This window comes from Drosophila ananassae, chromosome 2R (assembly GCF_017639315.1).
Source record: "Drosophila ananassae strain 14024-0371.13 chromosome 2R, ASM1763931v2, whole genome shotgun sequence".
NCBI lineage: Eukaryota > Metazoa > Arthropoda > Insecta > Diptera > Drosophilidae > Drosophila > Drosophila ananassae.
The window spans coordinates 23,349,066-23,369,958 of NC_057928.1; the positions used below are offsets into that span (position 1 = coordinate 23,349,066).

General features: G+C 39.1%; 3 protein-coding genes and 1 long non-coding RNA gene across 5 annotated transcripts; 3 read left to right on the top strand and 1 right to left on the bottom strand.

Moving 5' to 3' along the window:
- Positions 1 to 300: 300 nt before the first annotated feature.
- LOC123257099 lies at positions 301 to 8,269 on the bottom strand. Its single transcript, XR_006507040.1, has 3 exons — positions 8,255 to 8,269; positions 705 to 1,204; positions 301 to 540 (listed from the first exon to the last, which is right to left on the bottom strand). It is a non-coding gene; the product is annotated as an uncharacterized LOC123257099 (long non-coding RNA).
- Positions 980 to 12,708, top strand: LOC6507288 (proton-coupled amino acid transporter-like protein pathetic). Of its 2 annotated transcripts, XM_001956271.4 has the most exons (7): positions 980 to 1,119; positions 8,166 to 8,216; positions 8,292 to 8,356; positions 10,165 to 10,263; positions 10,322 to 10,472; positions 10,537 to 11,451; positions 11,513 to 12,708. In XM_001956271.4, the coding sequence occupies exons 2-7, from the start codon at positions 8,202 to 8,204 to the stop codon at positions 11,678 to 11,680; spliced, it is 1,413 nt and encodes a 470-aa protein (XP_001956307.1). In that variant the 5' UTR covers positions 980 to 1,119; positions 8,166 to 8,201; the 3' UTR covers positions 11,681 to 12,708. The 2 variants fall into 2 exon arrangements, with proteins under 2 accessions (XP_001956307.1, XP_014765137.1); XM_014909651.3 differs by lacking the exons at positions 980 to 1,119; positions 8,166 to 8,216; positions 8,292 to 8,356 and adding an exon at positions 10,037 to 10,109.
- Positions 12,709 to 15,691: 2,983 nt separating this feature from the next.
- On the top strand, positions 15,692 to 18,535 carry LOC6507289. The gene is made up of 5 exons (XM_001956270.4): positions 15,692 to 16,217; positions 16,299 to 16,451; positions 16,973 to 17,222; positions 17,280 to 17,464; positions 17,542 to 18,535. The coding sequence occupies exons 1-5, from the start codon at positions 16,116 to 16,118 to the stop codon at positions 17,608 to 17,610; spliced, it is 759 nt and encodes a 252-aa protein (XP_001956306.1). The 5' UTR covers positions 15,692 to 16,115; the 3' UTR covers positions 17,611 to 18,535.
- On the top strand, positions 18,484 to 19,694 carry LOC6507290. Its single transcript, XM_001956269.4, has 3 exons — positions 18,484 to 18,602; positions 19,090 to 19,424; positions 19,487 to 19,694. Exons 1-3 carry the CDS (start codon positions 18,528 to 18,530, stop codon positions 19,593 to 19,595), a joined length of 519 nt encoding a protein of 172 aa, XP_001956305.1. The 5' UTR covers positions 18,484 to 18,527; the 3' UTR covers positions 19,596 to 19,694.
- The last annotated feature ends 1,199 nt before the right edge of the window (positions 19,695 to 20,893 follow it).

Below are 20,893 nucleotides of genomic sequence, written 5' to 3' on the forward strand. Positions count from 1 at the left end.
ATTCTAATTAAAAATTGCTAATAGAGTGTAGTAATAATTTATAATGCTGTGATTCAAACCCTTATCTAAAATTCTATTCGTTTTCTTTATAGAGCTACATGTATAAATAATCGTCAATTAGCCGTTAGCTCTACGTAATCATTCGTTCTGTGGTATATCGAAATTAATTAATAAATGACTTGCACAAAGCAGGTATTTTGCTCGACACGAATTTCATCAATAGAAAGTTGTAGAACGATGACGTACTGATATTGGGGAAGGTGTAGAATTTGTTTTTTATGGAAAGTAAACATATTTATTCAAATAATAACAGGCATGTGGTGGTTCCCAGAACTACAATTGCAGTTCAATGGCTGATGCAATGATGATTGGCCATTTCTTTCCCAAAGGATGTATCGAATTGAAAGTTTAGAGTTTCCGCCAAAGCAAGTCCTGAAAAGCAAGTCTTTGATTTCGTCATCCAAGCGGCGGGATGAAGCCGGCTCTTGCCCTTTTTAAGTTTCTGCTCCCTCCAGTGGAGTAGGAGTAGTGGAGTGGGGGCTATAAAAATTAGCTTTTATTATTAAATATTAAATTATTGTTATTAAATATTTATATTTTTTTTGTAAAATTACTGTTATGAAGAGTCTTAAATTTAGGATTATTTATTTTCAATCTCTTAATTTTATATCCTACTGCCTCTGAGTGGCTTACTCTCCGCTTACCTTTTATTCTCTCACTACCCTATTCAGCACATCCTTGCCAGTGTCCTTTGTTCCCATCGCCTCTCGCTATTATTCTCCTTAGAATCCTCTCATACCAGGTATAGCCGATATAGCGGCCGACTATATACACTTTTTGTGAGCAAGCCGGCTGCGTTTCTCTTTCTCTCTGGCCATTTCGTATTTAAGAGATATGCTCAGCGCGCCACAATGCCATTTGCTGTTTGGTTTGCCGCCGGAGCGGGTTATTGTGGGAGCTACCTCCGATTTTTGGTGGCCAGGCAGTGCTACATTTGAAGTGTTGGCATTATTCTACCAATTGAGTTTGTCTGATTAAGCGAAACCACCTTCTCTAGATCGAATCCAAAGTGTTTAATTCACGCGGTACAGTGCGCCGGCAAAGGAATACAACTAAAAAGTAAGCAAAAAAAAACTGCGGCGTGTTCGAAAACCAGAAATTCTATACGAGACAGTGAGGGAGCGGCGACGGGCAGAGCACATGGCTGAAAAAAAAATTGGGGTTTCTGAGTCTGAAAATAGCTGAGGCAGAGTGCAACTGTCACACACATGTGTTATGTATTCAAAAAAAAAAATAAGTCAAATCGAACGAAAAGTACATAATTAACCAAAATTGCTGTCAAAATAGTGTAGAGCCACGAAAAGGTCTGAAATCAGCAGACCAGAAAGTGCCCACCGGTGTCAATTATAACTCGATATGCACTATAATTAACCTAAAACCTTTTGTTCAAAAAACCCAGACAATGCAGTCCGCTTCAAGGGAAGAGGAAAAATATGAAAGAAATGATTTTTTTCCGGTGGTACACGCGTCAGATTCGACGTCAACATGCCAGCGATGCACCTGTCCCTGTTATTTGCATAAGAGCCCACACCTCTTCTCCCCAAAAAAAATTGAGTTTCAAAACCTTTTTTTCCAAATCATGAATGAAATATTAGCATTTTTCAAGTGCCCGCGCTTTTTATGGAAACTATGCTCTTTGCTTAACACGATAGAAAATTAAAATAAATTAAAATTAAAACAAAATTAATAAGAATCCCTAAATTAAATACAATTTTAAGTGATAAATTCATTGAATAGTTCAATTTATTTTATTTAAATTGTTAAAATTGTCAATTATCTAAGGGGTTTCTTTATGTACGCGATAGTTCAATGGCTGCGAATAGGTTTTCCGATTTGAATTGCTGATGTTCCACGTTTCTTTCCAAAATGCAATACCCAATAGCCAGGGGAAAGTTCACTCAATGCCACGCTAGAAAAGTGTGTAGAAAAGTGGTATAAACTAAAATGGAATTACCAACAACAGCAGTATCAACGCACGTCAATGGTATTACCACACCCACACACCTCTAAGGGTAGAAATGCATCAACCTCACCCACACACACCTACACAGAGTTCGAAACTGACTCATCAAGGACATGGCCAAATGACAGAATTCAGGCCAAAATGGGATGGGTGTTACGACTGTGAGAGGTGTGCCTGCCAGACTGCCATCCAGCCAGCCTGCCTATCGGTCTGCATATGAAATGTGTCTTGGTTTTATCTTTTCAGTGCCCATTTTCCTCGTTACGCGCGTATTTTGTAGGTAGTGTTATTGATTTTAGTGCTCTTGTTTTTGTGTTTGTTGGGTAATTAGCATAACAGCAATTGACAAGCAAAAGCCAAAGACGCAGTAAAAACTGTGACGTCAGAGAATGTGGAGCCCGACCATGTTAAAAGTGGGGTGGAGAAGAGAAAGGGAGCCAGAAAAAAAGAGAGAAACTGTGGTGGCTCTACAACTGTTGATTGCGTGGGCAGTTCCAAGACTTTGACATCTTCAAAAAATAAATCTTCTTTTGGCTTGGGTTTTTACAGAGATATGTATATTTTAAGGATTTGGCTTTTTGGCAGACAAACATTTACTGTTTTGTAAGAAATTTTCTGTCAAATTATAAATATATTTATATTTTCAAAATCAATAGATTCTATTTCGAATGTCTTATCCTTTGCTAAACTTTCCTTATCAAAAAACTGTTATTATTATTTAGTAATTTACCTCATTTCAATTATTATATCATAGTCATTATACATTATACCCTTTAGCCTATCCTTATCAATATCTATGGCTGACAATAGTTATTTTTTACCGTTATTCTTGCTGTCAGTTTGTGCCCTCTGCTGTTAGCCATTTGCGCGCCATTTGTCACCAGACATTACACTTGGCCGACCCTCTTCTTGGCAGCAACTGACCGGACACAAATTGATTTATTTTTAGACGTAACTAATTTCCGTAACACCTGAGAAGGTTGTTTCTTTATCAGGTTGCCATTTATTTTTTACCCCCAAAGTCGATTGGACCATTGAACACACCATTGTCAAGGCTAGGCGAGGCAGTCGATAAAAAAACACTTTCCAATAAAAATATGCCGGGTGCATGAAAGTAAAATAATTACCGAAAATTGCTTAACTGCCATTATCTTAAACGATATAGTGGTTGACCTTTGTGGTCGTGAGTTATCAGTGGCGTTATGCAACCAGCACATGCAAACTCTCCAATTGCTGTTTATAATTTTAAACGATCCAAATTCCAAGGGAAATTGCATTTTCTACTCCATAAGCTTCTCAGTAGATAACACGTAACGAGAGACATTACAACAGGCAGACAGATACCGTGTCTCCTTCTCAGGTTGATAAGAAACTTTGTTGGGACTTATTGGGGGACTCTACATGTTTAATCAGCAGTTTCTAGATCAACTGGCAGAGGTCTATTGTTTAACAAAATATAGAGCTTGATACCTTTTTATCTAGTGACGTAAATGTGGGCCAGCAGTTGCCTAAATATTTTTAGAGATTTTTAAATCAAATTTAACAAATTGCTCGCACGTGCTTTTAAAAATCCACAATTCCACAAATTGGAGTTCCTTTTAAACTGTTTTATTGTTATCTCCAAAATGGTATTTTTTTCAAGGCAAGTTTCGTAACCTTCTTGGTTCCAAGAATCGTGTTCTACTATCGCAAAAATTCCTAAGAAGTCTAGTAGAATTGAAATACATTCTTTTTTCGAATTTTCGCTGAGACAGCAATGGTTCTACCCAAAGCCAAACATAACCATGTAAAGGGGGGAAATTATTTATTTAATTGCTGATAAGAACATTTATTTTGCAAACATTAAAAAGCACTGCATTCCACGAGTATTATTAACCACAAAAATAGTGTTTTTTTTTGCTGATGAAATATTAGAAAATCTTTGCACAGCACATCGGTGCTATGAACTTGGGGGCTAAATATAAACAGACCATATGAGATCTTAAAGAAACAAAATCCTTCCCTGAATGAAAGGTATAGAGTTGTTTGTGCCGAAACCGAACCAAGCACTCGTATATCGTGGGGAAAAGAGTGACGACATTATCGCACAATGAGGAAAGGGTTGGGCGCCGGAATGGGAAACCATGATTATATCTTTGGTCTCATGAGTCAGGCCCGGCGATATCTGGACTAATGGGTCCCATAAATATATACATATGTACGTACATGTATCTGGGATTATTTGTTCCGACAAGTCATACAAACCAATTTTTAAAAAATGTACATTTTTAATGTATGTATCTATATATATAAAAGAACAACGTGTTTTATGTTACACATCTTATAAATCAAGAACGGAAGAACAGATTTGAGTGAAAATTGGTAGGGAGGTAGCTTAGAGCCAGGAGAAGGACATAGGATACTTTTTGTCCCGTTCGACAGCGTTCCTCCCTTTCCTCCCTGGCCCATACTTTTTTATTTAGGCAGACAGCTAAGAAGAAAATGTCAAATCAGTTACAAACGAAGTCAAATTCATAGTCAGGCTCTCAAATTTAACAACGAACCAAAAAGATTGTGTTGCGCTGAAATCAATATTAAAACTATTTCTATTAAATAAATAATTAACAAGTGGATTGAAGTGAAGTGAAGTTTAATTAATAATGCCGCGACCAAGACGGTCGAATCTTTCCCGACAAAGCCGTAATGCAAGAAGAATACAAAATATTGCATATGAAAGGACTGAAGAAGAACGAGAAATTGCACGTGAACAGCGCCGCAATAGTATGGCTCGACTTCGTGCTTCTCAAATAGATTTCAATTTGCGACGCAGATATTTAGCTGATTTGAATCGAGCTGCGTTTCGATACGATTGCAGCAATGATTACAGCTTGCATCCTAGCGTTTGCATTGGGCAAATGGACGTTGTTTGCGAGTATTGTGGTGCATTAAAGTTTTCCGGAGAAACGCCTGGATTATGCTGCGTTAATGGTAAAGTGAAATTGCCAGTGTTGACTCCGCCACAAGAGCCATTGTATTCATTGCTTTGCGGCGAAACACAAGAATCACGCCACTTTCTTGCAAATACTCGAAAATACAATAGTTGTTTCCAAATGACGTCATTTGGGGCAGACATTATCGAAGAAGGAGGTTTTAATCCGACATTTAAGGTATTTATTTTTGTACTTACATAGAATGTAGTTAAAGAATCTGGTTTTTATTTTGTAGATAGAATCGAGCGGTTTAATATCATTTCCAAATAATTTCTGTAATTTTGTCTCATCAAAAGACGAACTTATCAACAATGTATTTCCAAATATTATTTCTAACTACAAAAATAATGAATGGTTGAGTGAGCGAGCAATTTTAGCGGCTAAGAATAAAGATGTAGATGACCTGAACTACATAATTCAAAATAAGATCATTGGAACAATGCATTCATTCAAATCTATTGACTGCGTCACAAATGAAGATGAAGCCACCAACTATCCAATTGAATTTTTAAACTCTTTGGACGTGCCTGGCTTACCACCGCACAATTTACGCCTAAAGGTTGGCTCCGTAGTAATCATGCTTCGAAACATAAACCAACCAAAACTGTGCAACGGTACGCGTTTGGTGGTTAGTAAATTGATGAACAATGTAATTTACGCTAATTTACGCTCAAAGGTGAGGAAGTTCTCATTCCGAGGATCCCGATGATCCCAACCGATATGCCGTTTGAATTTAAAAGACTTCAATTTCCGATACGTCTTGCATTTGCCATGACAATCAACAAATCACAAGGCCAATCCTTAAAAGTTTGTGGTTTAAATCTAGAACATTCATGTTTTTCCCATGGTCAATTATACGTGGCATGTTCACGGGTCGGAAGACCATCTGCGTTGTTTGTTTTTGCGCCTGATAATAAAACAAAAAATGTCGTGTATCACAAGGTGCTTAAGTGAAGAGCAACCTATGTACTAAAATACAGAAATAATAATGAATGATTAAGGAGGAGAAACAAAGAATATTGTATACCCACAAGTATTACAGAATTTAATTAATTTGAAAATTATTCTTTTTTGTTTGACTTATTTTTTATGCGTGCAACAACAATATGCCACAGCGAAACGTGGCAGGGTACTGCTAGTATAGTATAAAATGTATTATTTGCTTGAAAATTTACTCACTAGACACATAAATAAAACATTAGCAACAATGGAGGATGCTGCTGAATTGCGAGAAAAATCTGTTTTTTAAGAGAATTGTTGCAAGAGCATTTTTCTCAGAAATTCTCTCGAACTTCCCCCGCAATTGCCAAAAATAAAATTCTTTACCTGAATAATATCTTAACCTTATGAGTGGTAGGGCATTACTTTGTTTGGTTTTCGTTCCTCCCATTGTTGAAATGCCAATTTTCAAGGTTTTGATGAATCTCTTAAATGATCTGTCACGTCGTGCCGAAAGGTGATAATTGGATGAGATTAAATATAGAAAAGAATTTAAAACAATAATAAATCAAGGCCTTGTAAAACATCTCAAACTGAGAAAGAAAGATACAAGAAATGACAATTAAAAGTAAAAGATAAAAGTAGGGATACCCCCCATCCACCCTCACAGTTTACAAATTTCAATTGAAAATGATGCAATCGAGATAATTTTTTGGCAAAATTTCGAGCAAGTAATTGGCCTCGATGTTGGATCGCTGTTTCGATACGATTTTGGCCATGTCATGCTCTCTTGGCTCACGCAACCGAATGGAATGATAATACCGGGACATGCACATATATATATATCCGACCGACCGATTGTTCAGATAAACCAGTTCGCACTAGTTTCGGGGAAAAACAGTGAAAACTATGTGATAAGGGCAAACATTTGGCATCACAGACGTCGTCCAACTATCACTAAAAATATCTAAATAAAAAAAAGCAAAAACACAGAGAATAAATAAAAACAAACCACTAACAAAGTGTGCCAACATTTTTTTTTTTTTCGTCTTCACTAGGTGAAGGTTCTTTTGGCCATTTGTGTTGCCAAAATATTGTGTGTGGCAGCCGGGTGGCAGATATTCTGTTCTCTAAAAGTTTTGATTCATTCATTGAACGATAGTGTGATGTGTGTGGGGTATGATATCTTATCGAGGAGTACGAGTGGCTAGTGCGTGATTCGGCAGAGTGTGACGCGTCCACTTCGATAACGTATAATATATGAGGCTATTTCGTAAACCTTTGAGTACTCGCTGACAGTTGTAAACGTGGAGCACCCAAGGCGGATGTCTTGAACGAGTGGTTATCTCGTAAGTAACTTCTCCTTGGAGACCCATCTTGCCAAAAGGTCAGGCCGTGTCAAGTGAGAGGTCGTTCAACCTTTGGCCAATGCGAGAGCGAAACATGGCCAAAACAAACGGCCAAAAGTCAAAGCCAGCCAAAAGTGTCTACGCAGCGTCTAAAAGCTGGAAATTGATATGCAAAAATGTAAAAGTATGCACATAAATATTGTGTATCATTTGTGTATCTCAAGCTGGGCCTCCACGCAGGTTCTTAAAAATTAACAATACCCCCATACAATAGCTATTATTCGGCCAGCTTTTGGGGGCCAGTCCAAAGTACACCCATCCGATCACTCCCACTGAATATTTACTATGTGAAAAATGGCACATGTGACGGGGATTTAACAGGTTAATAATAGAATACTAGGACAATAAATGAAACGCAAAAGCCGAAAACCAATTAACGGAAATATGTCAACGAAAAATATACAGAATATAGTATATACTTGAGATGGCAACCATCTTCTGGCCCAAAAATAAAACTCATTAGTGCAGGTTTAAGTGACTGAAATTATGCTCAATTGCTGCCCAGTGACATTTGCATATAAATTGCCGAAAAACTGCTTTCATTTTGATCTTTTCTTGTATGAATTTATTTTCATAAATTAAAGGCAAACGACTGGAATTGAAAGTGAGTCGCACAAAACAATTAACAGGGAATTGAACTTGATGCATATTGGTGGAATATATTAAGGCGACAAATCGCAGACAATTAAATCAAATCAAACGAAGCTGTCTGTTCGTTCATTTGATAAATGGATGGGATCTATTAGACCAGCCCACTGGTTGCTGGAATATCAAATTACATTCTTTATTAAATCAATTAAACACATTTCCTTTCATTTATTGCAGTTCTTACACTGAGGGAATCAAGTAATTGCCTTCAAAATGGTCAACGTTGTGGTGCGTATTTCTCGGAACATCTTCAATTGATCAATTACCTTTATTAATTGCTGAAATATCTTTGTGCTTTTGCAGGATAGCGGCTCGAAGCATGCGCCCCAGGAGATGGAGCAGTTCCTGCCCGGCGAGGGCAAAGTGATGTGAGTGTTGAGTGTTACGGATCTAATCTAGTCGAGTCAAGTCATTGTGCTAAAAATATTCCGACTAAATTGCTGGTGCGGTGGCATGTTTCCCAATTAAGTTTACAAGTAGATTAGTTGTCCGCTAATTGGCCTTTGATGCCGCCAAATAGCCAATTAACTAAAAATGGCTCTCCATGTCAGAGCCTGCTGGCGGGAACTCTGACACGAGCAGCTCAGATTGATTACAATTATCAATTGGTCGTCCAACTAAGTTCCTGAGTTAGTAAATCAATGTCTTGGCTAGTTGCTAGCTTGATAGCGAGTTTGTAGTAGTACCCCGCCCGTCAGATAACTAAGGCTATAATCGACTAGTCTCTTGCCTTCTATTAGGAACAAATCACGTAAGTGTCTGGTCGCTGGGGAAGTTAATGAAAACCCTGCCGTATAACGCAATAAACTACATGAAAGCCCAGTTCACTTACAAGTTCAAGGTCCCGGGCCAGAAATGCTTTTCAAATATAAATAAATATTATCGTAAACATTTGCAAAAATCGATCTTCCTAAGAGGTGCAGGCATGCAAATCGGTATTCTCTGATCTGTTCTCGGATGCAAATATTATTGAAATGGGAAGAAAAACGAGAAATTTTTGAATACAAAAACATTTCGGACTGACGGGCGACAAAGGCGTGAAATAAATTAGCAAATGTTATGACAATATCCGCTAGCACACGTGTAGATCTTCCCTATTTTTCCCCTACAACAAATAAATAAGTTAGAACTTTCATATTCTAATGCACTTTGATTTAAGAATAAGGAATCTCAGTTTTTGTGTATAAATATTTTGCTCTCGTCATTAAAAAAACTTATTTTGATGACTCGGCAATACGTAGAGATAGATTTACTGAACTTGAGCTGATTACCTGAGCTCTGGTCTTGAACTGATAGGAATTTATGTATTTAAAATAATCTCATTTTTTCTATTTGTTATTGATACAATTGTAAGTCTATACGAGTATTGTAGGAAGGGTTTTGAATATCAGTAATTATTTGTATGGAAAATTGTGCAAATAATGGACTGTCATTCTAATGATTTACATCCGGTATTTAAAAAAGTATATGTATATATTTTTGTGAGTTTATTATAGGAAATTAAGTAGACTGTTGGAACTGGAATAGATTAAAGTAAACTATTTATTTTTTAGAGGTTTTTTAGAGGCTTATATTATATTTCCTACAAAAAACGTTACTTGGTGGCTTGTTAACTATCCCAGTTTCTAAAAATTCGGAGCATACCTTTAGGAGCGCTTGAAACCTGAAACTCAAATATTTATCAAGTATACGACCAGGCTTCAGGTGATGCTGCCGTTTGCAGTTTTATTTGGTGGCTGATGCAACCGAATCTGGAAATCGAGTCAGGCAACCTGGAATGGATCGGAATCCATCGGTTCCATCAATTGGTGGCCCCCGATCAGGCCAATCACAAACGGCCTGACCAAATTCGGCCCGGCATATGCTTCGAGTTTTCCATTTCTTATTGTTTTTGCTCACTTGCCCGACATTAAGTTACAAGTGTAGTATTATTAGCCGGCATGGAGGGTGGACGGGGGTCGACAACTGTAATTGCAGATGCAGCAATTCCGTTGCAAGGGAATTTCACTGTCAGCATATAAGAAACCGCTGCACTTTCGAGCGGAGCTTTAGTGGCACATAGACGGTCGAACCGAGCAAGATGACAATGAGCTCTTTAGAACCCACCAATGTGGAGTTGAGGTCTCTGTCCCATTGAATCATAAACTTTTATTTAATCGATGTAATCTACTTGCAGGTACAAGATCCAGCCACGGAAATCGGATGCCGAGCAGGCCTTGGCAGGTGGAAGTGACTTTGATCCCTTCGCCCTTCGCGATAATGAACATCCCACAACGTAAGTTTATGATTTAAAATATTATTAGATAATTAATTAATCAATATATCCAAAACAGGGACAATGAAACTCTTACGCATTTGCTTAAGGCCTCCCTGGGAACTGGCATCCTGGGCATGCCGTTCGCCTTTATGTGCTCCGGTCTCATCATGGGAATCTTCGCCACCATCATGACGGCCTTCATCTGCACGCACTGCAGTTACGTGCTGGTAGGTTCCGATTAACTAATTAAGTTTTTTAAATATTAATACATTTTTGAATTTGTCCGAAAAGGTGAAATGCGGTCACAAGCTGTATTACAGAACGCGGCGCACCAAGATGACATTCGCCGAGATTGCCGAGACTGCTTTTCAGAAGGGACCCAAGTGGTGCCGCGGATTCGCTCCGGTGGCCAAGTTCTCGATCCTGTTCGGTCTGTTCCTGACCTACTTCGGCACCTGCTCGGTCTACACCGTGATTGTGGCCTCCAACTTTGAACAGGTTATCGAGCACTGGACTGGTACGCATGTATCCCTTCGCTTGATCATCTGTGCGCTGCTCATTCCCCTGATCCTGATCGCCTGGGTGCCGAATCTCAAGTACCTGGCGCCCGTCTCCATGGTGGCCAATGTGTTCATGGGCCTGGGACTGGCCATCACCTTCTACTATCTGGTCCAGGATCTGCCGCCGCTCGAGCAGCGCGAGTACTCGGTGATGAGCACCCTGCCGCAGTTCTTCTCGATCACCATCTTCGCCATGGAAGCCATTGGCGTGGTGATGCCACTGGAGAACAATATGAAGACGCCGCAGAGCTTCCTGGGAATTTGCGGAGTTCTCAGCCAGGGAATGTCAGGTGTCACCCTCATCTACATGCTGCTGGGCTTCCTCGGCTATCTGCACTACGGAGAAGGCACCCAGGAGAGCATCGCCCTCAACCTGCCCATCGAGGAGTGGCCCGCCCAGGCGGTGAAGGTCCTCATTTCCCTGGCCGTCTATTGCACCTTCGGTCTGCAGTTCTTCGTGTGCCTGGAAATCGTCTGGGACGGCATTAAGGAGAAGTGCACAAAACGCCCCATTGTGGTAAACTATGTCCTGCGTACCGTGATGGTGACGGCGGCTGTTGTCCTGGCTGTGGCAGTGCCAACAATAGGACCATTCATGGGCCTCATCGGTGCCTTCTGCTTCTCCATCCTGGGACTCATCTTCCCGGTAAGATAATCTGTCGATAATACTCATAATTCATAAAACTAATCCAATATTTTCTCCTCAGGTCATGATTGAGCTGATTGTTCACTGGGAGGATGGCTTCGGCAAGTACAACTGGATACTGTGGAAGAATATCCTCATTACCATCTGCGGAATTGGCTGCCTCTTCTTCGGCTCCCAGGCCGCCATCAAGGACATCATCAAGACGTACAGAGACGCGGCACCCAAATAAGAGATCCATCAAAATGTTTGGGGGGAAGAATAATTTCGCTCACACATGAAGCATAAAAACCTGAATGATTTGCATGGATGGAGAGACCGTGCTATGCCCGGGCGTATATTTATTATATACACATACTATATACACAAATAGGGAATACTACTTCAGTTGGAGATGATTTTTAAGAAGGAGATTGAGGCTCCGCTTCCTAGAGCTCATCTAACTATTGTTAGATGTAAAACCGCGCCCACACACATTTTTGTACATTTCTTAGTGTCTGTTGCTTAGTGTCTGTTTGAGAACCGAAGAGGGATTTACTAACCATTGAACGAGTGCCTACTGTTTCGCACCCACAGCACCAACTATTTGCCGTTTTATCTTACACATTTTAGTAATACACTTGCCATTAAATGAAACCTAGTGGATAGGCTATTTTTATAGGTCCCGAAGAATTGAAACTGCAACTGTTCTAAGTGCACTTCACTCGTTCGCCTAAAGGAATAGAAAGATTATTGAAAATAGTTTCCTATTGATTGTTGTACGATTTGGTACAAATTATAAAAAAAAAGACTTTATTAGCACCCGGCCCTTGTACCCTTTCTCCAAGTTCTGAAAAAAGAGTATTACTATAGCAAGAAACCAAAACTGAAAACTGAAAAAAAACACAGCAATCATCGCTCATAATGATTTCCATCATAATTCTTTTTAATTCGTTTCTTTAGCAAAATACATTGCTTGTTTTGCCAAACAAGATTTAACTTTTTAGCATGTTTAGTTAGTAAGTTTAAGAATATTGTAAAGAAGCTTTTGCAACCTTTCCAAATACTATTATGATGAGAGAAAATTACTCAAGATACCATTTTTGTAAGAGATCTAGCAAAGTAGTAAGTTAAATTGAATTGCCTCGATATTCATTATGTGTAAACATATATATATATTTTGTTGCATACATATTTTTGTATTTTATTTTTTAGCTTTAAATGAAAATGAAAAACCCAAACACTTAGCTAAACTATAAAGAGTAAATAATACAAAAACAATTGAAAACATTTTGTTTTGCATTTAAATCCCCGTGTAGACAACGAAGCAGATTTATTTGTGAAATGCAATGAAGAGTTAACCGCAGACTATATCCGTCAATTGTAAATATGTATATGAATACGAACGCAACGAGTTCTAAGTATATCTGCCCCCAAAAACAAGTATTTAGAATGACAAAATTGTCCATATTACATATTCAGAAGAACATGAAGATTGATATAAATGTTTACCTTTTTTTGGATAAATGTTTAAACTGTAAACAAATTGAAAATAATAAAATATGTACAAAAATTAAAAAATGAAAATGTCAAAAATTAGTTTCTTTCTCTCTTGGGATCGAAAACCTTGAACTTTTCTTGCCAAATATTGGCCTGCGGGTTCAACGCGTGGCACTTGCTCTGATCACTGATGTCTGATCCGGAATAACCATTATGTTCGAGCCATTTCAATGGCTAATGGTACCAAAATCATTTGTTAATTGGTAACAAGTGCTCAATGAACAGCCGCGCATTGAATTTGATTGTTAGATGATATTTCAACAAAAAAAAATGGACAAAAAATCAACCAAAATCGTTTGTTCGCCCCCGCGAAGTAAACACATGCGTTGTTCGAAGGCAAGGCAAGTTCAAAAGTATTCACCATTACCGGCAATTGAACTCGGCTATTGGCCAATTAGGTAACCTCCGATCTCCGATCTGGACCACAAACCAGCCACGATCGGTGGTGGTATTGGCTTGTCATCTTCTGTGACAAGATGCAAATTGGAAAGGCCTGGGAATGACAAGCCCGAAGAGTCATGTTATCCTTGACATCCGAGTGGTCGGAGTCGAAGCGAGCCCCTCCAGGAAGAGACCAACTTTGGGCCAATTAGCCCAAAGACCACAATTGAAAAGCTGGCCCAAAACGTCTCGACAATTTCAGTTTTTTTGTTTGACGGTTCATTTCTGACCACCTCGGAGTCCAAGGTTGGCGATGATTTAAAATAATTAATCTCTGGTCTGGGCTCCTCAAAAATTTGGTCGACTGGCTGGCTGCTCTGGTGCTGCATCTTGATTGAGCCAAGGTCTGAATTTTTACAATCGCAGAGCAATAGGCCAAACTGCAGAAGCAGTTGTGGTTTTCGTTTCGGTCTATTGTAATTTGTAAAAAGTAAAACCTTTTTTTTGGTGAAGATTATGCAATCACAATTAGAGCTACAAATAGGCTTGTAGGCTCGTTTTTTGTGTTTGGCATTTCAAGTGATCTCTTGGCAAGTAGTTGTGGTTGTAGGCGTTCTTATCGCCGAACTCTATCATCGAAAAATTGGTAACACTTTCCCCCAACTTTTGACACGCTTGTCTCATATGAATTGTCAAATTTCTATGGGCTATGCAGGAGGAATATTTAATTAATTGAATTACGAGGCGTGGGAATTTTGAACAGAAATATTTAGGAATCTGCTAGATCTGCTAATTCCTTTTTCAACTTTTACTAAACTTAAATTTAAGTAATATATCCTGTAATACCTTGCCAATACCTTTACTTTCACAGTCACCTCAAGGCCCCTTGGCTTTATTTACGAAAACCATCTCTTCTGATTTGGAAAGAAAACATCAAAGACCTCTCGAGACAAATAAGCAATTCAAGCCATAAAGGGGCCGGCAAGGAGAAAAAAATTACACAAATATTTAAAATAATAACAAAAACAATCAATAAATATGAAACGTTTAAGAAAAGTGTTGACTTCAGGGCGCAATCAACAACAGACTGAAAATGGGCAAAAAAACAAAAGGTTCACCCTCGAATCGGGCCAAAACAATCCAATTTAACCATTCACTTTCGAGATGAGAAAAAGGTTGAGTCGCAACAGCTCGGCATGTCCGAGTAACTGGTGTAATTATGTGTATAACAAAGATGTTTTGACCAGATCCCATCCCAGGGATTAGAGGTGGGCATGGGCTCGTGTTTTCGTCGTGGCACGCGTGCCCACGCGTGGCCACGCGTGTTCGTGTTGAAAATTAAAATTTAACACGCGTGCGTGCGTTTTCGTGCCGACCTTCCAAAACACGACAAAACACGAAGCATTAAAAATTTTGTATTTTCTAGAAATTTCGAGAAAAAAAAAATTTTTTGTAATGTAAATATTATTTTTCGTGTTGGGCCGTGTTGGGCCGTGTTGGCAAAATTTTTGGCCGTGCGTGTGCGTGCGTGCTAAAAAAACTAAGCTGTCGTGTCGTGTTGGGCCGTGTCAAAAAATTCAGCCCATGCCCACCTCTACCAGGGATCTCCCATTCGACTTTCAAGTCAAGTAGCCGACCCATCATCCCACCACGATTTTGGGCTTTGATCGGGGGGTGATCTTGGTTACAAGTTCGTTGAAAAGATTAATTGTGGTAATTCAAGCGAAATGATTTTGTTACCACTTCCAGTAAAAAACCGCAAATAAAATTAACACAGTGCCAAGTTGGAATTAGTAAGAGGTAAGGGTATTTTTAGAGTAAAATCAAAGAGATATTATTCAGGGAAGTTTACAAAGTGGGCGTTTGAAGTAGTTTCTGTTTATGTAGGTTTGGTTATATATTTTTATAGATTTTCTTATGAAAGTTATATTTAATATTCTTTTATTTACCAATATGTTAGGAAATCTATCAAGAATCCCTCAGGGAAGTCATAAAAACATCTAGAAATGAAAGGAAGTTAATTGGAAGTTTAAAAATATACTATTCCCTGACTGCTTTTTAATTATAATGTTTCTTAAATAAATCCATTTCAGGATCATCTTATCTATGACTCATATTTTAAATATCCTTTAAATCATAAACTTCGAAAAGAAGACATATACATTTTTTTACTCTGCAAATTTTTGGCCAAAAAGTATAGCACCTGGTGCTTCTGACATCGCTGCTCGGGCTGCTGCTTTTGCTTTTCATGAAGATAATGATGATGATCGCGGCAGTTGACGTCGGCAGAGGGCACCCGCTAGTGGAGATCGGTTTTGTGCATTTGCATTCATTATGTTTGGCACCGTCGACGCGTCAACAACATAGATCGCTGATCGCTGATCGCTGAATGATCATATCGGTACTGGATCGTTTAACTCCTACAACTTACCTCACCAGGTAGCCAGGTAGCTTGGTAGCTTTTTGGCAACCGTCGACACGTGATCGGGTTCTTTCTGCTCGTCATTCATTTTTTTGTGGAATATCTTGTGCAATTGCCTGTCGAATGCCGAAGAATGTCTCGCATCTGGATTTGTGTATCGAGCTCTTGAGATTTATTTGCACAAGTCTAGACTCGCGATTGTTTGTGTCTGCCTCTCGATCAACTTGACCTTTCAGTTTTAATATCCGACATCGCCGATCGGAAATAGTTGAAATTCCAGATCAACCATTAAAGTGTCGGATTCTTATAAAAAAGCAATTAAAAAATGCCATCTTCGTGTGTAGTGTTTCTACTGGCATTGCTATACCTCTGCCTGAGTCCAGCTATCATTGCCCAAGAATCGGAATATGCAGAACGCAACCATAAGGTGTGTACTTCGCCTAACCCTCACCTGTAAACCAAAATAGAAAAAAACATAAATCATTTTGTTGAAAATTGCCATTTCAAGAAACGTCAAATTTATCGGGAACAAGTCTTGCCACATGCGGGCGGCAAAATTCCGGATACTGCCTTTGAGACGGATCGTCTGTTTCTGAATCGACTCCAAAAGGAGGGCATTGCAGTGCCAGATGGCATAGTTCCAGAGCAAAGGAATCCTCAGGTAAGGGTTTTGTTTTTTTTTTAAGCAATATCATGCATATTTCTTTTACTCTTTTCTATGATGAGTCTTATTAGGAACTCTTTAATTAATCATTTTACTAATAAACCTATCAAAGTTTGATAATCGATTTTATAAACTCATCATCATGATTAATATTGGTTTTTAGTTTTTAATTATTTATTACCTTGTTTGTTTGTTTTTAATTTGGAGTTATTTGGGTTATCCTAAAAATATGTATACGGAAATGTTTGAGTTTTTGTTTAAATTCATTGCCATCTATTTTAAACTTTTAGAATCAATAGAAAATAAAAAATTAATAATCAGAAAAATAAAAGTTATATTGCTTTCATATTTTAAAGAATTTGATTGAATTTTCTTTATTCTGTTTGAATTAGTATGCTAGCTCTCATATGATAAGTTAGTTAATAAGTAAGTTAAGTTTATTTTTTAATTATTTTAATTATTAATGGAATTATTTTACAAAAATTACACAATATTTTTTAAACCTTCCTCCTTTCTAGGTCTATCAGTACTACAGCAAACCGATGCGAACTGTTTTCAGCATTGCCCTGAGTTCCGATGGAAGGTATACGCCAAGGGAGGGGCGCTATCACTACCGCCAGGTGCCAACCGTGGAAACGACCTACCTGTACCCGCAGGCAGTGGGACGCCAGCACGTGCTGGTGCCGCCGAAGCATGCCCTGCCCGTCTACCGGCAGCTCCAGTTGCACAATCCCCTGCTCAACCAGGTCAAGTTGCAGCCCAAGAAGAGTGAGTTGGTCGAGTCGGGTTACAGTCCAGATGCTCATGTAGCTCCCTGTCTTTTAGTGCCCAATTTGCTCGATCTGGCGCCGACGGTGGGCAAGAGTCGCACAAGCCCATTAGCCGGGTCGGCGAAGGCCCAATCTTATCAGAATGTGAATCTCCTGCATGGACACAGTCCGGTGCTCCCGGCTTTCAAGAAAACCTCACGCGGCAGCAAGACCTATGTGGACAGCTATGGCACAACCCACGTGAGTTGGAACTTGTCGTCTCTTAAGCCCTTAACACTGATGTAACATAATGTGGCACCCACCTTTCCCTATTGCAGCTCTTTAGCGAGTTTGACGAGCTGTTGAACAAACTGGACTTGCAGCAATCGACCCAGAAGATTTATTAGTTTTATGAAATGCATCAACACTTTAGTAGAATTTAGTATGATATCATATGGCAATAATGTGCATCTCGAGCTTAAAACAAATATTTACGGATGGTAGTTCGTAACAAAGATTATCCAACCGGCAGCATGTCATTTCGAAAATCATATGCCATACTCCCGCTCACCGATTAGTGCATTTCCATTCCCATTCCCAGGTTGGCAAAGCCCATCCCATACACTGGAAAAAAAAAGTATTATTTAAAAGAAAAACAATCATCCATTTTAAAACCTTTTACTCTGCCAAGATTTGGAATATCTAAGCCCCATAATTTGTTAATCCTTTCCTGTTTTAGTCATAAATGATTTTATAAATTTTAACTGTGTAACCATCCACATCCACCCATCGCATGTTAACCCATCCATCGTATTATAAAGTCTAAGCCCGGCCAAGACGCTGAATGGGAATTCATCGCTTTTAGCTAGTTAAGCGTAAACAATTTGTATCTTGCAAAATAAATTTAGCCATATTGCATTGTTTGGCTCATACGTACTTTCCCACAAAAGTCACATATCATAATTATGAGCAGAAACGCTCCTGGCGTTTCGTTTACTTTGGCAATAATTGAAGCAGAGCAGTAAGTAATTTGCCAATTTGGTTGGAAAAAGCTTAGACCAAAAAAACAGCTTCCAGTGGATCGGAAAGTTGCAGCAGCAGTACCAGTACCACCATCAAAATCCGTTCAAATCGGTTGCTTTACCCTTGAAAGCTCCAAAGACTTACACCAAAGCGGCTCAAGTGGCCTGGCTTTTGGTGGAAAATAGCAGTTCAGTTTGATTTTCAAGCCCAACTCGGACGGTTGTCGCTCCATCTTGAAGAAACCTTAAAAATATCATAAATTTCCAACGTAGGCGGATAAAATTGCTATCAAAATAAAAAAATGATGCCGAAGCTGGGTTGTTTTTCTTTTTGGCTAATGGTCGTGATCGGAGCAGCAGTGGCCGTTGAAGTGCAGGTGAGGATCTCTTCTGAATGGTGGAGAAGTGTATAATTATGCTGAGGAATCAATTAAGAGGAGCGTGTGCCACCCCGATTGACAACGCTCTGGGCTGGCTCTCGAGCCACGTTCACTTTTGACCCAAAAATTGTAACATAACATGCAATTGAGCCAGGCATACATGGTACAATGGAATATGAAGAGAAAAAATATTAACATTTGTATAATTTTTTTAACAGAAGATATAAATAACATAAATCTAGTTTAAATTTGCCTCTCAGTAGTATAATGTAATAATAATTTCAAGTTTTCAATGTTAATCTGAAATGTATAAATGCAAAGACCTAAAACCTCTTTAAAAAATTTTAAACTTATTTTCCAAGTGTACAAATAATGAGCTCTGCCACGGGGGTAGCGGTGGCAACCCAAACCGGATTGGGGCACGAGCACTCGCTTATGCAACAGCCCCATTTGATACATTTGATATGTTTACATTCATTTGCAGAAATTCGGCTATCTGTTCAATCCACCTCAGCCGGAACACCCTCATCACGAGGAGAAGCAAGACCTGAACAAAATACCCGGAGTTCCGGGCGTAGACTATCCGGTTTATCACGAAGTGCCTCACACCGGGTTCAGTTGCCACAATGTCCCAGCCACACCGGGCATGTACGCCAACGTGGAAACGGGCTGCCAGGCCTATCATGTGTGCCACGATGGACGTGAGGGTCATCAGGGGGCCTCGTTCCTCTGCACCAATGGCACCATCTTCAACCAGAAGGAGTTCGCCTGCGATTGGTGGTACAATGTCAAGTGCGAGGAGGCCACAAACTTTTATCAGTGAGTGCTAATTGTGCTATAAATTAATGAAATTTTTTAATGAAATAACTCTTGTTTTTTAGTTTGAACGCCGATCCGGAGCACAACCCCTATTTCCCCAAAAAGAAGCCGGAGCTGGAGCCTTTGGGTCATGATTATCATGATGCTAGCAAATTTTTGATTCAAGCCTAAGTCGGGTTTCGTTCCCATTTCGCTGTTGTTTCCCATTTTGTAAATACAAATTTAATTTAATAAATATTGGCACTCATTTAACAATTAAATAAAGAAACATCTCACTATTAAAAGGAACCCCCAACAAATTTCACAAATAATTGAAATCATATTTAGTTATCAGATTTTGAAAGAAACTGGTAAGATATCGATCCACAAATCATTTAAGATATTCCGCTCAAGAATCCGATCATTATTGTCGAACATATAATTTTACGTGTAGGTTTTATCATTTTCGAAGGGAAAATGAAAATTTGATAAAAAGTTAAGAAATATTTTGTTTCCAGGTTTTGATGCAATGATGGAGAATCGAGCCAGAAATCGTTTAAGGTATTCCGCTCAATAATCGGATAGAAAATGGCCAAGATATAGCCATCGCCGTTGGCCATATAGTGGCTCCATGCGTCCTTATGGGCTTTCAAAGGGGATCCCCCAGAAAATTTGACAAAAAATTTAAAAAATATTTTGTTTTCAGGTTTTGATTCAGAATGGTGAAAAATCGATTCAGAAATCGTTTAAGGTATTCCGCACTAGAATCGGATGGAAATTGGCGAAGATAGAGCCCTCGCCGTGGGCCATATAGTCGCTCCATGCGTCCTTATGGGCTTTCAAAGGGGATCCCCCAGACAATTTGACAAAAAATTTAAAAAATATTTTGTTTCCGGGTTTTGATGCAGAATGATGGAGAATCGATCCAGAAATCGTTTAAGGTATTCCGCTCTAGAATCGGATGGAAATTGGCCAAGATAGAGCCATCGCCGTGGGCCATATAGTGGCTCCATGCGTCCTTATGGGCTTTCAAAGGGGATCCCCCAGAAAATTTGACAAAAAATTTAAAAAATATTTTGTTTTCAGGTTTTGAGGCAGAATGGTGAAAAATCGATTCAGAAATCGTTTAAGGTATTCCGCACTAGAATCGGATGGAAATTGGCGATGATAGAGCCCTCGCCGTGGGCCATATAGTCGCTCCATGCGTCCTTTCGAATGGGCTTTCGAAGGGGATCCCCCAGAAAATTTGCCAAAAATTTTCAAAAATATTTTGTTTTCAGGTTTTGATGCAGAATGGTGAAAAATCGATTCAGAAATCGTTTAAGGTATTCCGCACTAGAATCGGATGGAAATTGGCGAAGATAGAGCCCTCGCCGTGGGCCATATAGTCGCTCCATGCGTCCTTATGGGCTTTCGAAGGGGATCCCCCAGAAAATTTGACAAAAAATTTAAAAAATATTTTGTTTCCGGGTTTTGATGCAGAATGATGG

Bases quoted from the DNA above. Each gene is read 5' to 3' on its own strand.
- LOC6507288 (XM_001956271.4), top strand. The intron at 8,357-10,164 runs GTGAGTGTTGAG...ATCTACTTGCAG, and splicing joins CCCGGCGAGGGCAAAGTGAT to GTACAAGATCCAGCCACGGA. The intron at 10,473-10,536 runs GTAGGTTCCGAT...TTGTCCGAAAAG, and splicing joins CGCACTGCAGTTACGTGCTG to GTGAAATGCGGTCACAAGCT.
- LOC6507289 (XM_001956270.4), top strand. From the start codon at position 16,116: ATGCCATCTTCGTGTGTAGTGTTTCTACTGGCATTGCTATACCTCTGC. The intron at 16,218-16,298 runs GTGTGTACTTCG...TGCCATTTCAAG, and splicing joins ATGCAGAACGCAACCATAAG to AAACGTCAAATTTATCGGGA. The intron at 17,465-17,541 runs GTGAGTTGGAAC...TCCCTATTGCAG, and splicing joins ACAGCTATGGCACAACCCAC to CTCTTTAGCGAGTTTGACGA.
- LOC6507290 (XM_001956269.4), top strand. From the start codon at position 18,528: ATGATGCCGAAGCTGGGTTGTTTTTCTTTTTGGCTAATGGTCGTGATC. The intron at 18,603-19,089 runs GTGAGGATCTCT...ATTCATTTGCAG, and splicing joins CAGTGGCCGTTGAAGTGCAG to AAATTCGGCTATCTGTTCAA. The intron at 19,425-19,486 runs GTGAGTGCTAAT...CTTGTTTTTTAG, and splicing joins GAGGCCACAAACTTTTATCA to TTTGAACGCCGATCCGGAGC.